At 51.4% G+C, this 14,154-nt stretch overlaps 7 protein-coding genes across 7 annotated transcripts; 1 reads left to right on the top strand and 6 right to left on the bottom strand.

Annotated features, from left to right (window-relative positions):
- Positions 1–319: 319 nt before the first annotated feature.
- KD926_003532 (uncharacterized protein) lies at positions 320–2,406 on the bottom strand (the record flags this gene model as incomplete). The annotated part of the gene is made up of 4 exons (XM_053094891.1): positions 320–646; positions 755–1,316; positions 1,407–1,557; positions 1,608–2,406. 4 exons carry the CDS (start codon positions 2,404–2,406, stop codon positions 320–322), a joined length of 1,839 nt encoding a protein of 612 aa, XP_052950391.1.
- Positions 2,407–2,819: 413 nt separating this feature from the next.
- On the bottom strand, positions 2,820–4,834 carry KD926_003531 (MFS transporter; the record flags this gene model as incomplete). Its single annotated transcript, XM_053094890.1, has 3 exons — positions 2,820–4,207; positions 4,286–4,564; positions 4,675–4,834. 3 exons carry the CDS (start codon positions 4,832–4,834, stop codon positions 2,820–2,822), a joined length of 1,827 nt encoding a protein of 608 aa, XP_052950390.1.
- A 75-nt stretch (positions 4,835–4,909) lies between these two features.
- On the top strand, positions 4,910–5,314 carry KD926_003530 (uncharacterized protein; the record flags this gene model as incomplete). The annotated part of the gene is made up of 2 exons (XM_053094889.1): positions 4,910–4,953; positions 5,083–5,314. 2 exons carry the CDS (start codon positions 4,910–4,912, stop codon positions 5,312–5,314), a joined length of 276 nt encoding a protein of 91 aa, XP_052950389.1.
- Positions 5,315–5,566: 252 nt separating this feature from the next.
- Positions 5,567–6,142, bottom strand: KD926_003529 (uncharacterized protein; the record flags this gene model as incomplete). Its single annotated transcript, XM_053094887.1, has 1 exon — positions 5,567–6,142. One exon carries the CDS (start codon positions 6,140–6,142, stop codon positions 5,567–5,569), a length of 576 nt encoding a protein of 191 aa, XP_052950388.1.
- A 717-nt stretch (positions 6,143–6,859) lies between these two features.
- Positions 6,860–8,150, bottom strand: KD926_003528 (C6 zinc finger domain protein; the record flags this gene model as incomplete). The annotated part of the gene is made up of 2 exons (XM_053094886.1): positions 6,860–7,977; positions 8,036–8,150. The coding sequence occupies 2 exons, from the start codon at positions 8,148–8,150 to the stop codon at positions 6,860–6,862; spliced, it is 1,233 nt and encodes a 410-aa protein (XP_052950387.1).
- Positions 8,151–9,651: 1,501 nt separating this feature from the next.
- KD926_003527 (GFA family protein) lies at positions 9,652–10,215 on the bottom strand (the record flags this gene model as incomplete). Its single annotated transcript, XM_053094885.1, has 3 exons — positions 9,652–9,732; positions 9,809–10,017; positions 10,095–10,215. The coding sequence occupies 3 exons, from the start codon at positions 10,213–10,215 to the stop codon at positions 9,652–9,654; spliced, it is 411 nt and encodes a 136-aa protein (XP_052950386.1).
- A 1,832-nt stretch (positions 10,216–12,047) lies between these two features.
- Positions 12,048–13,090, bottom strand: KD926_003526 (uncharacterized protein; the record flags this gene model as incomplete). Its single annotated transcript, XM_053094884.1, has 4 exons — positions 12,048–12,181; positions 12,254–12,403; positions 12,462–12,873; positions 12,935–13,090. The coding sequence occupies 4 exons, from the start codon at positions 13,088–13,090 to the stop codon at positions 12,048–12,050; spliced, it is 852 nt and encodes a 283-aa protein (XP_052950385.1).
- Positions 13,091–14,154: the final 1,064 nt, after the last annotated feature.

Below are 14,154 nucleotides of genomic sequence, written 5' to 3'. Positions count from 1 at the left end.
TGAGGGACATGGCGTTATCGGATTAGGTACGTATGGGTTGGATTTTGGATATCTGGATATTTGGGCAAAAAAGGGGCATGAGGGCTCGGTAACAGCATCTATTGTACAGTGATAGAACCTACAAAAAGAAGATAGGCAAGTAAATGTATACATAGAACATTCGATTCGTTTGAGATGCAATGTGAGATGCCAGACTAAATCAGATAACTACTTTACTATCCAGAGCCAGCACGATTAGATCGAAAATAATACCTCTATTAAGTAAATAAACTATAATATATTCATGACATTGTTGAAGAAAACACAAACCAAAAAGAAATCAATCCGATTCATCTCTCTCTGCTTGATCCACCTCCGAACCTTCCTCGTCGACAATGACCACCATCCAAACACCCACTTCTCCGTTGTTCGCCAGCAATGGCGTACAGTGTACCCATCGATCACGGCCATCGCTATTCCATCGATTCACCCATTTGATGCGCGCCGTGACACTGCGACCGCTCATCATCGCATGCAGCAATTCGTCACGAATTTCCGCTGATCCGCCGATGCGAGACAGAAACGACGATTGAAGCATCCCGGGGATCTGCAGAGATGGGGAGGTAAAGAGGACACGAAGCGAGGGATACGGTCGGACGAGGAGGTACTGGAGGGTTGAGGAGTGTTAGTCAGTTAACGTGTACTATAACTACCACGAACAAGGGAAGAGAAGGTTGCAGTGTGTAGTGACCCGACGGGTGGATAGTAGACGTACATTCTCATAAACGCCTGTCAGCGATGTCCTGAAGAAGGGCGATTTGATCTCCCGACTCTGAATGGCCTCAAGCTCCTGGTTCTCCCACGAGGTGTCTACGCGGGATCGCATGCGTTGACTCCGAAGACTGAGATGGGGATCTATGACGGGCTGGAAGAGGTCGCCGCCGTGGTCCTGCACTAGGCCGAGCTCCCGGGGACTGAGTAGCTCGGAGAGCTCGTGGAATTCGGACTTGGGGGGCTTTTCTGGCTGCTGCTCTTGGTCTTCTTCTTGTTGGGGTTGTTCGGGTTGTTCGAATTCGGGCTGTTCGAGCTGCTCCAGCTGTTCCATCTGTTCGGGGGGTTGTTGTTGCTGTAATAGGGATGACACTTCGGCTTCGCTATCGCTTCGCTGCTTCCGTTCAATTTGCGTGCGTAGCGTCTGCAGGGAATCCATACGGGCGCCTTCCATCGCCAGCCCTGAAACGTCGATTTGCGCACCGATGAAGTATCGGACATTGCCTTGGCCGTCGCAAAGTGGCGCGCATTGCAGAAGGTTCATAAACGGAGACCCGTCTCGTCGACTGGGATGATGGAGGGGATGGTCAGAATCCGTGCAGTGATAACGACAGCGACAGCAAGAGGCAAGTCGTGGGCCAAAAAGGTGAACCTACTAATTGAGAAAAAGCTCTGAATGATGCCGGGCCGACTCGATGCCCTCTCGAATGCGTCGCACGCTATGAGGATTCGTCTTGGGCCCTTGCAGGAATCGACAGTTCCGGCCTAGAACGTAGTCCATGCCATACTGCGTTGTGCGGTGGAATTCTACGCCCGTGTTAGCGACCACGGACAGCACCGAGACATGGCCATCGTACCCTCGGATGCGAAGATGATCGGGTTATCTGGTCGCGACGGATCAGTTAGACAGAAGACTTCCGCCAGCGCATCTGACGTGCCCTGGAACTTCTCCGGGAGGGTTCCTCGGACCCGTTCTTCGACGATCTGGCTGGTGATGGAGATGCATCGCGACGTGATGAAAGCCGGGAGCTCCTCTGCGGTCAGCGCCTGGAGCGCCTCCTGCACGCGTCGCTCGAGCGCCGGATTACCAGTGAGTCCGACCAGTGGGAGGTGTTGAGTGCGATCGACAGGCTGGATGGAAGGTGGTGGCACGTCGACGGACAGACGCACGAGAGAGTTGGCATACTCGATTGCCTTGAGGGCCTTGCAGGCGTTCAAATAGTAGGTTAGCGTGGACAATGATCGTGGTCGCTCGTCGAGCAGGAATTCGCGAAACTGCGCTAGGTATCGAGAGTCATTGAGGATGGTGTGCATGTGGTCGATCGAAAACATCACGTCGGCCATGCGCTCCAGAGAGTGCAGCGGGGCGTCGCCGCCGCCATACGGGGCGATGAGATCGTACGAGATTCCGTCTTCGCGCACGGGATTAAATTCGGCGGAGCCATCGTACGGGTTCGTTTCTTGCAATAGGGGCAACTCGTTGACGAAGTAGTTGCGCCGCAGAGTCTTCACGGAGGCCGTGGGCGACGCGCATCCCGATTGTCGCGGGGGATGGGGAAAGCCTTCGATGAGTTCGTTGCTTCTGTCGCGAAAGTCATCGAGAGCGACCGTAGAAGCGTAAGAGTACAAGGACTCTACGTCGGAGCCGATGTCCATCGCGAGCACTGCGAGAACAGAAACGACGAAAATGGAGAGCAGCCGGGGACAGGAACTCACAGTGCCTTTGTGTTCGTTGAAGGTCTAGAATTATATACTGCATTGTTCGTCTGACACCTCGAACGATCGCCTGTCATTAGGACGGACCGCGCACCAAACAGGCAGGCAACGGTGATCGATCGATCATCTGTGTCTAACAATCGACTCATTTCACAGGATCGGAGCGATCAAAATAGCAATGATGCAATGGTGCAGCCAGGCAGACAATAGTGCAGTGGATCTTGGTTGTATTCGGACGGGCGAACGCATCTATCAATCTATCGATCTATCCGTTCTATCTATCCATCCCAGGGTCATGTCGGTCGTAGCCACATATACACATCCCATTCCAGGTTTCGTTCAAGTCGTCGCGTTCACATTCCACGCGCCAACAGGCCCTCGGCCTCCTCAGTAGGTTCGCCTCCTTCGGATTTATGTTCCATCTCCAGTCGCTCCGCCATGGCGACTCCCTCGCGTCGTCCCTTGTCCGCGTTCACCATCCACACCAGTGGGATCGGCAGGACAATCAGGACGGCAATGAAGAAAAATCCCGTTCGCACTTGGCCTGTCGCATCGATAAGCAGTCCCACAATGGCCGGTCCAATAAATGAACTTCCCTTGTCGGTTGCAGCGTAAAGCGCATAGAATGCGGCTTCGCTGCCAGGGGGGATCAGCAGTCCGTAGAAGGATCTGCAGTACGATGACAGGCCGCCCGAGACGATTCCATGAATGATCCCCAGCGGAAATATTTCCCATGGTTGCTGCAGCCCGATCACGCCCCATTTCTTAAAAGCCGGAATGAACCCGAGCATGCCGTACAGTGGGATCAATTCGAACAGACCAATGCAAATCATGATCGTATGGTTCGATTTGAGTCCGAAGCGGCGCGACACGATTGGCCACAGGAAGGCTCCCGCCATCCCAGAAAGCGTCACGGTGATCGACAACAACCCGATTAGCGTAGTGCTCATCTTCAGCTCCGTGCGCGCGAACAAAATGGCTGTACCGGATACAGTGGCCATAGCGTCTGACAACAGGAACCATGCGACCAGGAAAACCATCACCTCCCGAAGCTTTACTGCGATCTTGATCGTTCCCCACAACGACTTCCACGCAAAGCCGACTAGGCTCAGCCAAGCGCGCCACCGGCTACCGTGCCCGCCGGCAGTGGACGAGTGCAATGGGGGCCCCGGACGGTTGCGCAGCCACCGACGCGTCACCAGAGTGAAGGCAAACCACCAGATACCCACCAGCAGAAGCACAAATCGCAGCGGAAGGGTCCCTGAGAACTTCGAGATGGACGTCTTCGACAGCGTGAAGAGGATAGTGATGCTGAGAATCTGTACGAGGACTGCGGCACAATAACCCAGTCCAATACCTTTTGATGAGATACGAGTTGATAACTGCATTTCTGGCGACGTTGATTTCGGGTCGTTCCCCCCTCCCAGACCAGAATGGCCCCGAGAGCCCGAATCGTACTCGTCCTCGGCAAACGAATCTCGGCGCGGAGAAAAGCCCGCATCGGACTCAAAATCGTGCATCTCTTCGATTTGCTTGGATGCATCTTGAACGGACGGGTCATTGGCCACCAGAACGGGTAAAAAGGAATTGAGGACGACAAATGATGAGCCAAGGCAAGTGACGCCGATGACCACCAACAACGCGCCGAGGATAAAAACTGGTGGTGCGATTAGGACAAACAACATGCTGGTCATCGATCCGACGAATCCAAATGCTAGTAGAAGCGTTTTACGGTTGTTCTCTACAAAATGAAGAACGGTGAAGATGGTCAACGGTCAGCCCGTGAGGGTCGGGGGTTTAAAGCGATTATAGGTCATACCGTAATCTGCGAGAGCGCTGAATGACACCAAGGTCAATGCTTGAACAAGCACAGCCAGCGAGAAGGTGTACATGGCGAAACTAGCGGTGTTGATCTCCAGACCTAACAGCCCGACAACACACTGCTCATTGCCCGTCCCATCGCGTCGAAACATGGCCGGGGCGGTTCCATTTCCAGGAGCTGCCGAAGGAGAGCCCGGACCGGTACACGGGAGGTGGCTGGTTTGAAGTGTTCCGCGTTCGCGTGCCAATTGTTCCAGAGTGAGAGGTAGGAAAGAGCCTATATTATGCATTCCTGATGAGTACTCTTCAAGTTGAAGTCTTGCGGTGCGGGAAAGGAAACGAAAGGTAAAAAAAAGAGATATAAAAAAAAAGAAAAGGAAGCCATACCTACGCCACAAACGGCGAAGACTTCTGCCGCGATACCGTAGGCATACCAGCCCAGGATCTCTCGACGGCTCGTCGGAGTGGTGTCTTCACCGGGATACCGCGGAGGGCGCTGTCGGACATCCTCGGCCGGGGTGTCCGGTGTGGGTGAAGCATATGCCATGAGACTATAGGAGGCAGGGGAGCAGGGGAGAGTGGAATCTTTTGGGCGAAGTTCAAGCGACTTCACAGCGGAAACATGGCAGGGGCTGACGGAATGCAGGCAGAAGGGAAGGAAGCAAGGTGAGCCCGAAAATGCCGACCATCGTAGACATTATTCGGTCAATGCCATCAGGTCCTGGAAAGCTGACTCAGCGAGCGGAAGTCGCGGAACGGTTGGCCCCGCTGATTGGCTCCCCGCGATCTATACAGGCACGGACCAGCTAGAAACCTGGCGGTCACCGTGACATCATCGGCCATAGCGCTCACCATCGAGGTACCGGTACCTGTGGCCTCAGACATCACTCGCGACCGAATGCGGACCCCCTGGCAGCCTCAGGCTTCCAGATTCCAGGGTCCCCCTTTCCGCTTGCATCGTCCCTCGAGTCCCCTCGTCCCTCCCTTTGCATCCACAAATGGGTGGGACGGTATCATCGGCGGTTAGGTCAAACGGAACGTGCTTAATTTAACCCACTTCATGCGATTATTGTTCTTCTTCAGTACTCCTTTATTAACGCCGACTGTTTTTATTCGTCCTGAAGTACATTCTGACGTTGCCTTGAAATCATCATGCCACCAGAGAATGTAATCCATGAGAGAATCCGCCCGTCATTTCATTTGTTTTGCAGATCTAACTCGGCTCACTGGGAGCATTAGTGACGGTCGCACTTGCTAGAATAGTGAATTACCTGCTTACCTACTGGGAACTGAAGCCGATTTGTTCCATGAAAACGGCAAACCGGCGGATTGTGGTCTCCACGGAGGACTCACAACTCCGCAGTGAGCCGGTTCGATGCGACTGTGTATTGTCCTTACACAGGGATTGCAGAATTTCGCGGAGAGCTTTTAAAAGATCCACAAGTCTCATTAAATTGCGACTGAGAAGCATCCGCACAAGGACCCCCGAATCCTCTTCGTCCATCTCTGTCTCGCCCAGCTGAACTTTGCTGCGGATACAGATGAACTGCGGCAAAGGTTGTTCAACTGCCAGCGCACTGGGGTCAAACAGAGTGTTTTGACGCGAAATCCCATATGCCAGACAGATAGCCTCGAAGAGGCATAGACACTGCTCCGCAAGCGCCGGGATGGTAACAAAAGATGACTGGGCGGTGTTTCTGCATTCCTTGCACTGAAGGATAGCCTGTCCTTGGCTATAGACACGATGGACCAAGTCAAGAATCGTCCCAAGCTCCACAACGGTGTGGGCATTACGAAGCTCGGTCAGGATTTGTACAGCATTCATGGGACATTGACACTTTCCTTTGGTCTCCATCGGTGCGCGAAAAGCATGGAAAGAATCTGTGGTTGCGTTTCTCTGTTAACGGAGCAGAGATTGATTCATGCCTTATCAAACCCCATGATGCATTTTCTTATTACTTATCCCAGAATGCTAGCGCCTGGTACCTCTCGGGCTAGCAATCACGCAGACAAGCTCTACTTTGGGAACAGGTAAGCTTGACCTGACGGGTGCAACATCTTCATTATCTCATTTGATTCCTCCTGATCCCAGCCCAATAGAAACCAGGCCTCGGACGGTTGGTGACGGATAGGCATGGAACACCGCCTCACATTACCCTCGCCCCCGGCGCCGAACACACGGCCTGTTGGTGGCTCCCTTATGGGGCCAATGCCTCGTGCAACACTGAAAATCATTCTAAGGTTGCACGGATGTCGATAGTTACGAGCGATATCTGTGTCTAGATGACCTACATCTGCCAAGGCAAGAGGGGCGGGGAAATGGTCACATTGAACGTTAGAACTGACTTGTGTGGCCCTCCTTTACCATTTCCCGAGTTCTCAAGCATTCTATTGGCAGTGACAAGAATCTGTCGCTGGTGGGTAGTGTGAAAGACCTAACAACCTACTTTCACACTATCGGGCGAGCCTAAAAGCCTGACAGGAATCATTTGCACCTCAGAAAGCCCTTCTGGTGAAGAGGTATATTCCAATTAACACCAAAGCATGCACTTTTCATTTCCAGGCCTCGCCTTTACCCAGTGAGCATTTTCATTTTCATCATGACCAACCGCAGCTTCCGATCCGTCTCCATGATCATGATTAGTTTACCCTGTGATGCTGAGACGGCCAACATCTCCTGGGTGCAGAATTGAATGCGGCGAACAGTGCCCAACAAACCAGACAACCTAGCATGCAACACCTGATGAACAAAGGAAAATTTCTCATCTGAGGGAACACAAAAGCCACCCACCAGCAAAGGGCAGGCTTCAACTTGCAAATTGAAACGATTCCCAACCTCTTTTGACTGTCCGCCTTTGGAAGCTCGGGAGTACTCGGGTCTGCCAGCAATTTGCTGCTCGTGAAACATCCCTTCTGCCAACCCGTTCTCAACCAATGTGATTCTTTCAAGCGTTCCCACCAGACTATCGATGCTTACGACAACGACCATAAGAAGATTGACCATCGTTTTCGAACAGATACCACACCGGAGGACCGTCTCCGCCAATTGCTGTAACACACGCTGGCAGCTGAGAATCGAATCGATGGTAATGGTTGACTCCGTGCGATAGACAAGCAAATTCATCTGCATAAGCTCTCGAACTGCTTGCTCATGACACTGACACTGGTATTGACGAGACCCGTCGGCGCTTAATACATGGGGTTTGGCTCTGTGGTCATTGGACGGAAGCTTATATTCGCGAATACGTGTTTCAGTCTTGATCTGTGCCGGAAGTTCCATTGTTTCGCTTTCGACAGATGGCCTATTCGGTAAAGGTTCAATTGAGGGGGAGAGAGTTTGTGCCCACGGCTGATATTCGCTCATGGGATGCTCCATAAATGTTGAAGAATGGAGCCGGGGCATAGCCTGAACGAAGTCTGGTCCCTCATCATTCGGAATAAGGACACTGCCGGTGGGATAACAGTCCATCAAAAGCGACTGGCTTGGCAATTGTGGAGAAGTATCTACAACGCCCATTGTGTTATTTAGGTCGTGAATGTCCATCTGAGAAGCAGGGAAGATATTTTCTGGCTTCGCCTGGTTGACACAAATCGTCTGAAGAAGACTGTTGTCTGGATCCATATCCGAGGGCTGCGCAGGAACAAAATCTTGCAGCCAACTATCAGAAGATAAATCGATAATCTCCGAAGCTACAGTTGAATTGACTGTTAGTCACGTCAATGGAGATACCGTGGGGGCAAAACAAACCAGGAAAGGGCGATGCCCGACTGGAATTCAAGAATGACGAGGCCTGTAAGCCTGCATCCTCGAAGGACATGTCCTCAATCATGCTATCCTCGAATGGACTTTTGTCCAGTACCATCGTTTCTATTGTGCCCGGAAAATATCTTTCTCCTTGGTCTCTTTCTAAAATCGCCTCCTCTCTGGTCTTGCTTTTTCTGGGACTTCGAATCCTTCGATTCGCCTGATGGCGAGGGAACATCGGCGACTCTTGGGCCAGAGATTGACTGTCATGTAAAGGATCTCTCTTTTTCGCTGGTCGCCCTAGTCTTCGGGACATGCTGTATATGCACTCGATCTTGTGCTTCTGGCATCTTCGACAAGATGGCTTTTCGTGACTGCATCTGATCTTGGCTTGCTGGCAGGCGTTGCATGTCGATCGAACCTTGACGCTCTTGGGCAAGACATCCCCAGAATTCCTTGGAAGCCGGTCACGATTCATGGTGCGAGAGCTTGTGACAGTACAATAAGATACCAGGAAACCAATCATGCACCAAGTGAAGATAGAGATAAACAGGAAGTCATTTTTTTTTCTTTCACCTGACTGCAACATGTCAATGGTGAGCGAAGGCCTTTTTGAACCCACGGACCAACGCCCCCACCGCAAGCGTAGCTGAGGCGTACCCGGAAGTATCACACCTGCACCAGTGTAGGAATAACACTGCATGGTTCTGAGACCCTGATGGTTACATAGAACATATTCCTCACCCAGTCCCCGTCTGGGCCCTCCACCTGCAGTCAGGTGTAGGGCGTTACGCAAGAAAAAATATATAAGCGGAAACACAGGGAGCACAATGCGGCTATCGCGAGCACGGTGACACCCTCTCAGCGCTGATCCGTACAACTGACACCGAGATTGCACGAGCAGTTATTTCATTACTTCTCCATTGAGCACACTTTAGGAGGCCCCAGCTTTAGCTATGGAAAAGCTGATCCTGGTTCTCATTTTGTCTAAGAATTCCACCATCTATCGGAACACTGGACCTCTCCATACCCCTGATTCTGAAGCTTTATGATTTCAAATCTGCTTGTCCATCCTGTGAACCACTTCATCTGGGGTTTGTCTCACATAACCCCTTTTCCGTCCTCCTGGATACTCTCACATGCGGTGGCGTTGTGTTGGAATGACCTCCGCCACGACCTAGACCAACCACGTCTTTTGTGATACGTTCAACGTACACCATGCTGAAGCTTATTAGAAATGTTATCCGCAACTGGGGTATTATCGGGTTGTCGCTGGGCTGTGAGTGCCGCTGGTAATGACATACGAGCGATAGGGCAAATCACACCACTAATTCGTCATTAGGAAACAGCTCTCTTGAACGATTAAAACATCGAAGATTCGAGCCAAGAGGCGATATTGCCAACCTGCTGCGTACTACGAATAAACCTTGTCCGGTTTTCGCATCAGGCCTAGCCAATCCTTACATCGGCCCGAAAGACAAAGTCAAAAAGACCATTTCTACGAGACACGCATATCTGAGAAGACCAAGAGACAATCTGTCATTCATATTCAACATCTCGCTAATTCCATGATATTCATTCATCATCAATAACATTCTTCCACCCACGTATCACCTTTTTTACTCCGGCATGTGGGTGAATGGCTTGGCCAAATTCTCCTTACAGAAGGGCAATTTGCTCACGGTCCAGATCTCCGTGTCCTTCAACTGACTGTTAGCTTCATGTTTCATCTTAACTGCACCCGTTATTCATTCCCGGGGTAGTGTCTCTACATACCGGCTTGAGGTTCTTCTTGATCTCCGAGTCCAGCGTGCCTGCCTTGAGAGCAATGATTTCGGGAGCGGCATCGGGATCATGAGCGATGGGGGAGCCACATTCGGAGCAGAAAATGCGGTGGACGTCAAAGCCAGAAGAACCCTTGCTGGAGTACTTCTTGGTGGGACCCTTGATGGTGAGCTTTTCCTTGGGCACGACCGCGACCAGAGCTGCAACAGGTAAGTACTAGGTCAGGCCAGTTTGTAAGAGGGTATGCATGGAAAAAAGCCAAGGGCAGGATGCGCACAATAGGTCGAACCACTCTGGCGCTGACAGTCGTCACAGTGGTCGTAGGCAGTGATCGCCGGCTGATCGACGTCAACCGTGTAGGTGACGGCTTTGCAGAGACAGTGACCGGAGAGAGGCATGATTGGTATTGGAGGTGAAAAAGATCCCAGTTGTTAACTCACAAGGTGCTCAGGACTTGGGGACCCTTGAGGCTGCACGAAACGATATATTTATTTCCTGCCATGCCCGCCCCGCGCCCTGGCCAGCGCTTCGGATTACGGAATTTGTCATAGCTGCAGCGTTTGCGTCACGGCGAAACTCTGATTTCACCGGATTCCAAATCCTCGGGCATGGATCCACCCGCCACTTTCCACTATTTGGAATCTCGTTTCGGCCACTCGCACGCTCAGGATGACGTGAGCACAGCTAGTCAAGGTGGATATACCTTCTCTATGGCATCTTCCGGCAGCCTACAGGATCAGCTTTTCAGCCCTTCCCGATCGGCGATATGTTCGGGAGAAAGTCCGTGGGGACTCCAATTTGGCATTGAGCGATTCCAAATGGTTCTTCTCGACTCCAGTGGGCCCCGACTTTGGCAGCTCAGGTCTCAGCCCGTGGATGGATATCTTCCTCTTTGTCTCTTTCCCCGCCTCTACGGTCGCAAAACCCGCACTGACCCGGTCAACAATCCCGTCCATTGACCATGACCGCCGTATCGATTGGTCGGGAGTCAGTATGCGTTGGCAAATGGGTTGCCCTGTGCAATATGCTGAGGCCTGGAAGAATCAAAACCGGGCAACAATGAGCTGAAGCATACATCATAGACCATCAGCTGTCGAGGTACAACAAAACCCTCCTTCTCAGCGCTGATAAAACCAGGATTATCTAGCGAGATGTTCTCCAATCCCGCCACTCTGTCGGTCTCCAGGTACCCACCAGACTAACTAAAGATGCATCTAACTCAATTAAGCTCCATCAGAGACCCCTTCACTTGGCACTTGCAGAATTACCGAACAAGACCGGTCGGTCGGTCGTCCAAGACTGGGTCGGGTCAGGAAAGGTTATTTCGGGAGTGACAGAATTTCCCCTTCGTGTCCTACACACTGTGGTGGTGGACCGTGAGCATTCACTTTTTCCGGTGACCGTGACGGTGATCCGATCAGATAGAGCAGATTGGGTAGTTTGGGTCACATTGTTCATGATTTCGGGAGATTGCAGTGGTCCTTTGGTGGGACTGTGAACTGTGCTTCCGGGTGTAACTTGTTCATTTATTTCTTGATCTGAGTTTTTATCTTCCAGCTTGGATTATGTATGATCTGATGGGGTCTAGAGGCTCTCGGGGTTCATTTATGAAGGCCAACCGAGCTGAATAGAAAACACGTGAGTGAACAAGCCATGCTATGATCATAGCTTCTACAGGATAAACCATCTATCCAAGTAAGGGTTTTTGTTGCAATCATCGGAGTAAAGATCCCATAGCCTGGATGTGTATCAGAACCCTTCCATCAGCCGAGAGACTGGCAGTCAAAGGTGACCTTGACAGTGAAGGTACACTACTAAGTTCTACCCCAGGCGAAAAAAGAAAGCCCCCCCTTTGAAATGCGGTAAATAAACTGGCAATGAGTAAGATGCACCGTTTATTGAGACCATCACACCAATAGAAAAAGAGATTTGGTTAAGAAGGCCAATTGACGGGGTGCATGAGTAACGGACCTCATAGTTGGGATTGCTTTAATGAAGACTATGCCTCCCAAACCAAATTTGAACCCAACAACATATGAGACAAAAAACCATCAGATCTACAAATACATGAACTAAAATTTAGCATCCCCTAAATATATACTATTGGCTAGTCGCTCAGTAGATGTAAACGGTTCTCTGTCTACTGGAATTCAACTCAATATCCACTTGTTAGCTCTAGGAACTAAGAAGTGAAGTTGATTACGGTTTTCTATGCCGACACACGACACCCTTACAGGCTGTAGCGGCTCTTCAAGTTGCGCCACCAGTCACGAGCCATCCATCCGTCGAATTCGGTGATCTCGGTGGCACTGCCAGCCAGCATGATGAAGCTGGTCTGGCCGGTGGGGGTCCAGTCATAGAAATCTAAAAATGGGTTAGGAATCGAACCATTGGGAATAGATAGAGAAAAGAGAGAGAGGAAAGAGGAAAGCATACCATCCAAGGCGAAGGTGTGGCCGATCTCGTGCAGGTAGATGTGCTGGTTCTCCTCGCCCAAGCTCTCAACGAAGTATTGCTGTCCAACGCGCTGGCCCCAGTCACCACCGGCACCACCCTCGAAGTCATCGCTGAGCCACAAGCTCTGGTCTGCGAAGTTGTCAGTCGATGCAGCTAGATTAACCGAATAGTACAAACAGCCACTTACCGTAGTGACGGTCAGCACCGGCCTCGCAGGCACTGTAGTCACCATCTTGGTGGAAGAATCGTCCACACTTGGGGTCACACTGAGGGATTCCGTCGTCGTCGGTGGTGGTGTAGACCTCGATGCCGGAGGTGTCGCCCTCCAGGAGGGACTTGTCCTTGACAGCGTAGCCAACAACGTTGACATCCACGGTGTCGTAGGGGAAACCGTCAAACCCGGCGAGCTTCTCGATCCACTTGTTGAAGCCCTTGCGAACGGCGGTTTCGATGCCTTCCCGCTGGGTGGCGGTGACCGACTTGGTCGAGTCCCAGCGCACGCAGTAGTTGATCTTACCCTTGCCGTCGATCACTTGGTCGAAGCCGTAGTTCTTGAAGCCGAGGGGGTCGGTGTAGGTGTCAATCTCGTGGTCCCAGACCTAGACATTGAATGTTAACAGAGGACGGATCTTGAGATGAGAGGGCAGAGGAAATTCTTACCTCCTTCAGAGGCTTCACCAAGTCCGAAGGGGGGTTCCAGGAAGAGGCAGAGACATTGGCACGCTTAACGCCAGCCAAGGAGTGGTCGTGCGTGGGGAGGGCTGAACCCAGGCTGGCCAGCAGCTGGACGGCAGTGAGAGAAAGAGTGGCCTTCATGGTGACCTTAGTAGAAATTATACGAAATGGAAGAGAAAAGAACGAAAGAAAAGTGGATGAAAGAGTGAAGAAGCTAGTCAATAGCTAAGAAAATGAAGGAAGATGGGGATAGATATCTCGAACTTTGCCGTATGGCTCTGAAGACATTGGCCCTTATATGCTAGCAGAATGGTGGAATGAAGTTCTCAACTCATATAGAGTGCCAAGCAAATTAGTCGCCAGGGACAGGGAATAGAATTCCACTCCGTGATCAGTCTGATACAACGGGAGTCTGGGCGTTGTGGGCAGTAGGGCCTCGACGGTCAAAAGGGCCACCGTTCGAACCCGTGGACGCGATTCTCCACCAACCAGCCTACTCACAACCGCCGTATGAGGAAACCATCAATGGGGAAATTCTCCAACGCCTTGAGGGAGGAAGTGGGGGTCAAGCAATTTTGCTGGTCTTGTTATAACCCCGACTCACTCTCTCACCTGCCAAGACGTCAATCCCTATATTAAAAACAGTCCGTCTCTGCCATTTCGCGGTGCCATGTCCGTATCGAGAAAGGGGCCAACCCAGGAGCTCTCACGAAATGGACTGGACTCAGTATCATGCTATCATATCTCCGTTGATTGGCTTCATGGGCAAGCCAAGTGCCGTACTCGTATTTTTAGTCTGGGCTGGTTCTCTTATAGTTCTCCTATATATAGAAGGAAGTGACAGGACATTGATTGAATCCGATGCTAGACCTGGGGTACTCCGTAGGTCTCTTGTCAATCCGTAGGGGGGTTGTAAGCAACAGAGTTGAGGTAGTTAGTTACCGTTTGTGGAAGGAATAATGCCGGCTGTGCTGCCTCAGGCAATAAAAAGGCCAAGCCCTGGTGCCGGTTTTATCAACCAATCAGATCTGACCTGTCTCGGACCCAGTTGCCATCTGCAGGTGCATATGCTGACCTAATAATATGCATAATACTCATTCATTATTATTATGCCCAGACCATCCATCCTTCCCGCTTCCGCCCAACAAGTCACTCTCGTGAGATTTGATCCATCTCGGATCCCTCAATAGTCGAAGGGTAATGAG

This window comes from Aspergillus affinis (genome assembly GCF_023601865.1).
Source record: "Aspergillus affinis strain CMG 70 chromosome Unknown NODE_188_length_46308_cov_97_971015, whole genome shotgun sequence".
Taxonomy (NCBI): domain Eukaryota; kingdom Fungi; phylum Ascomycota; class Eurotiomycetes; order Eurotiales; family Aspergillaceae; genus Aspergillus; species Aspergillus affinis.
Note: the sequence above shows the minus strand (reverse complement) of the source record. Positions and strands in the feature narration are given on the sequence as shown.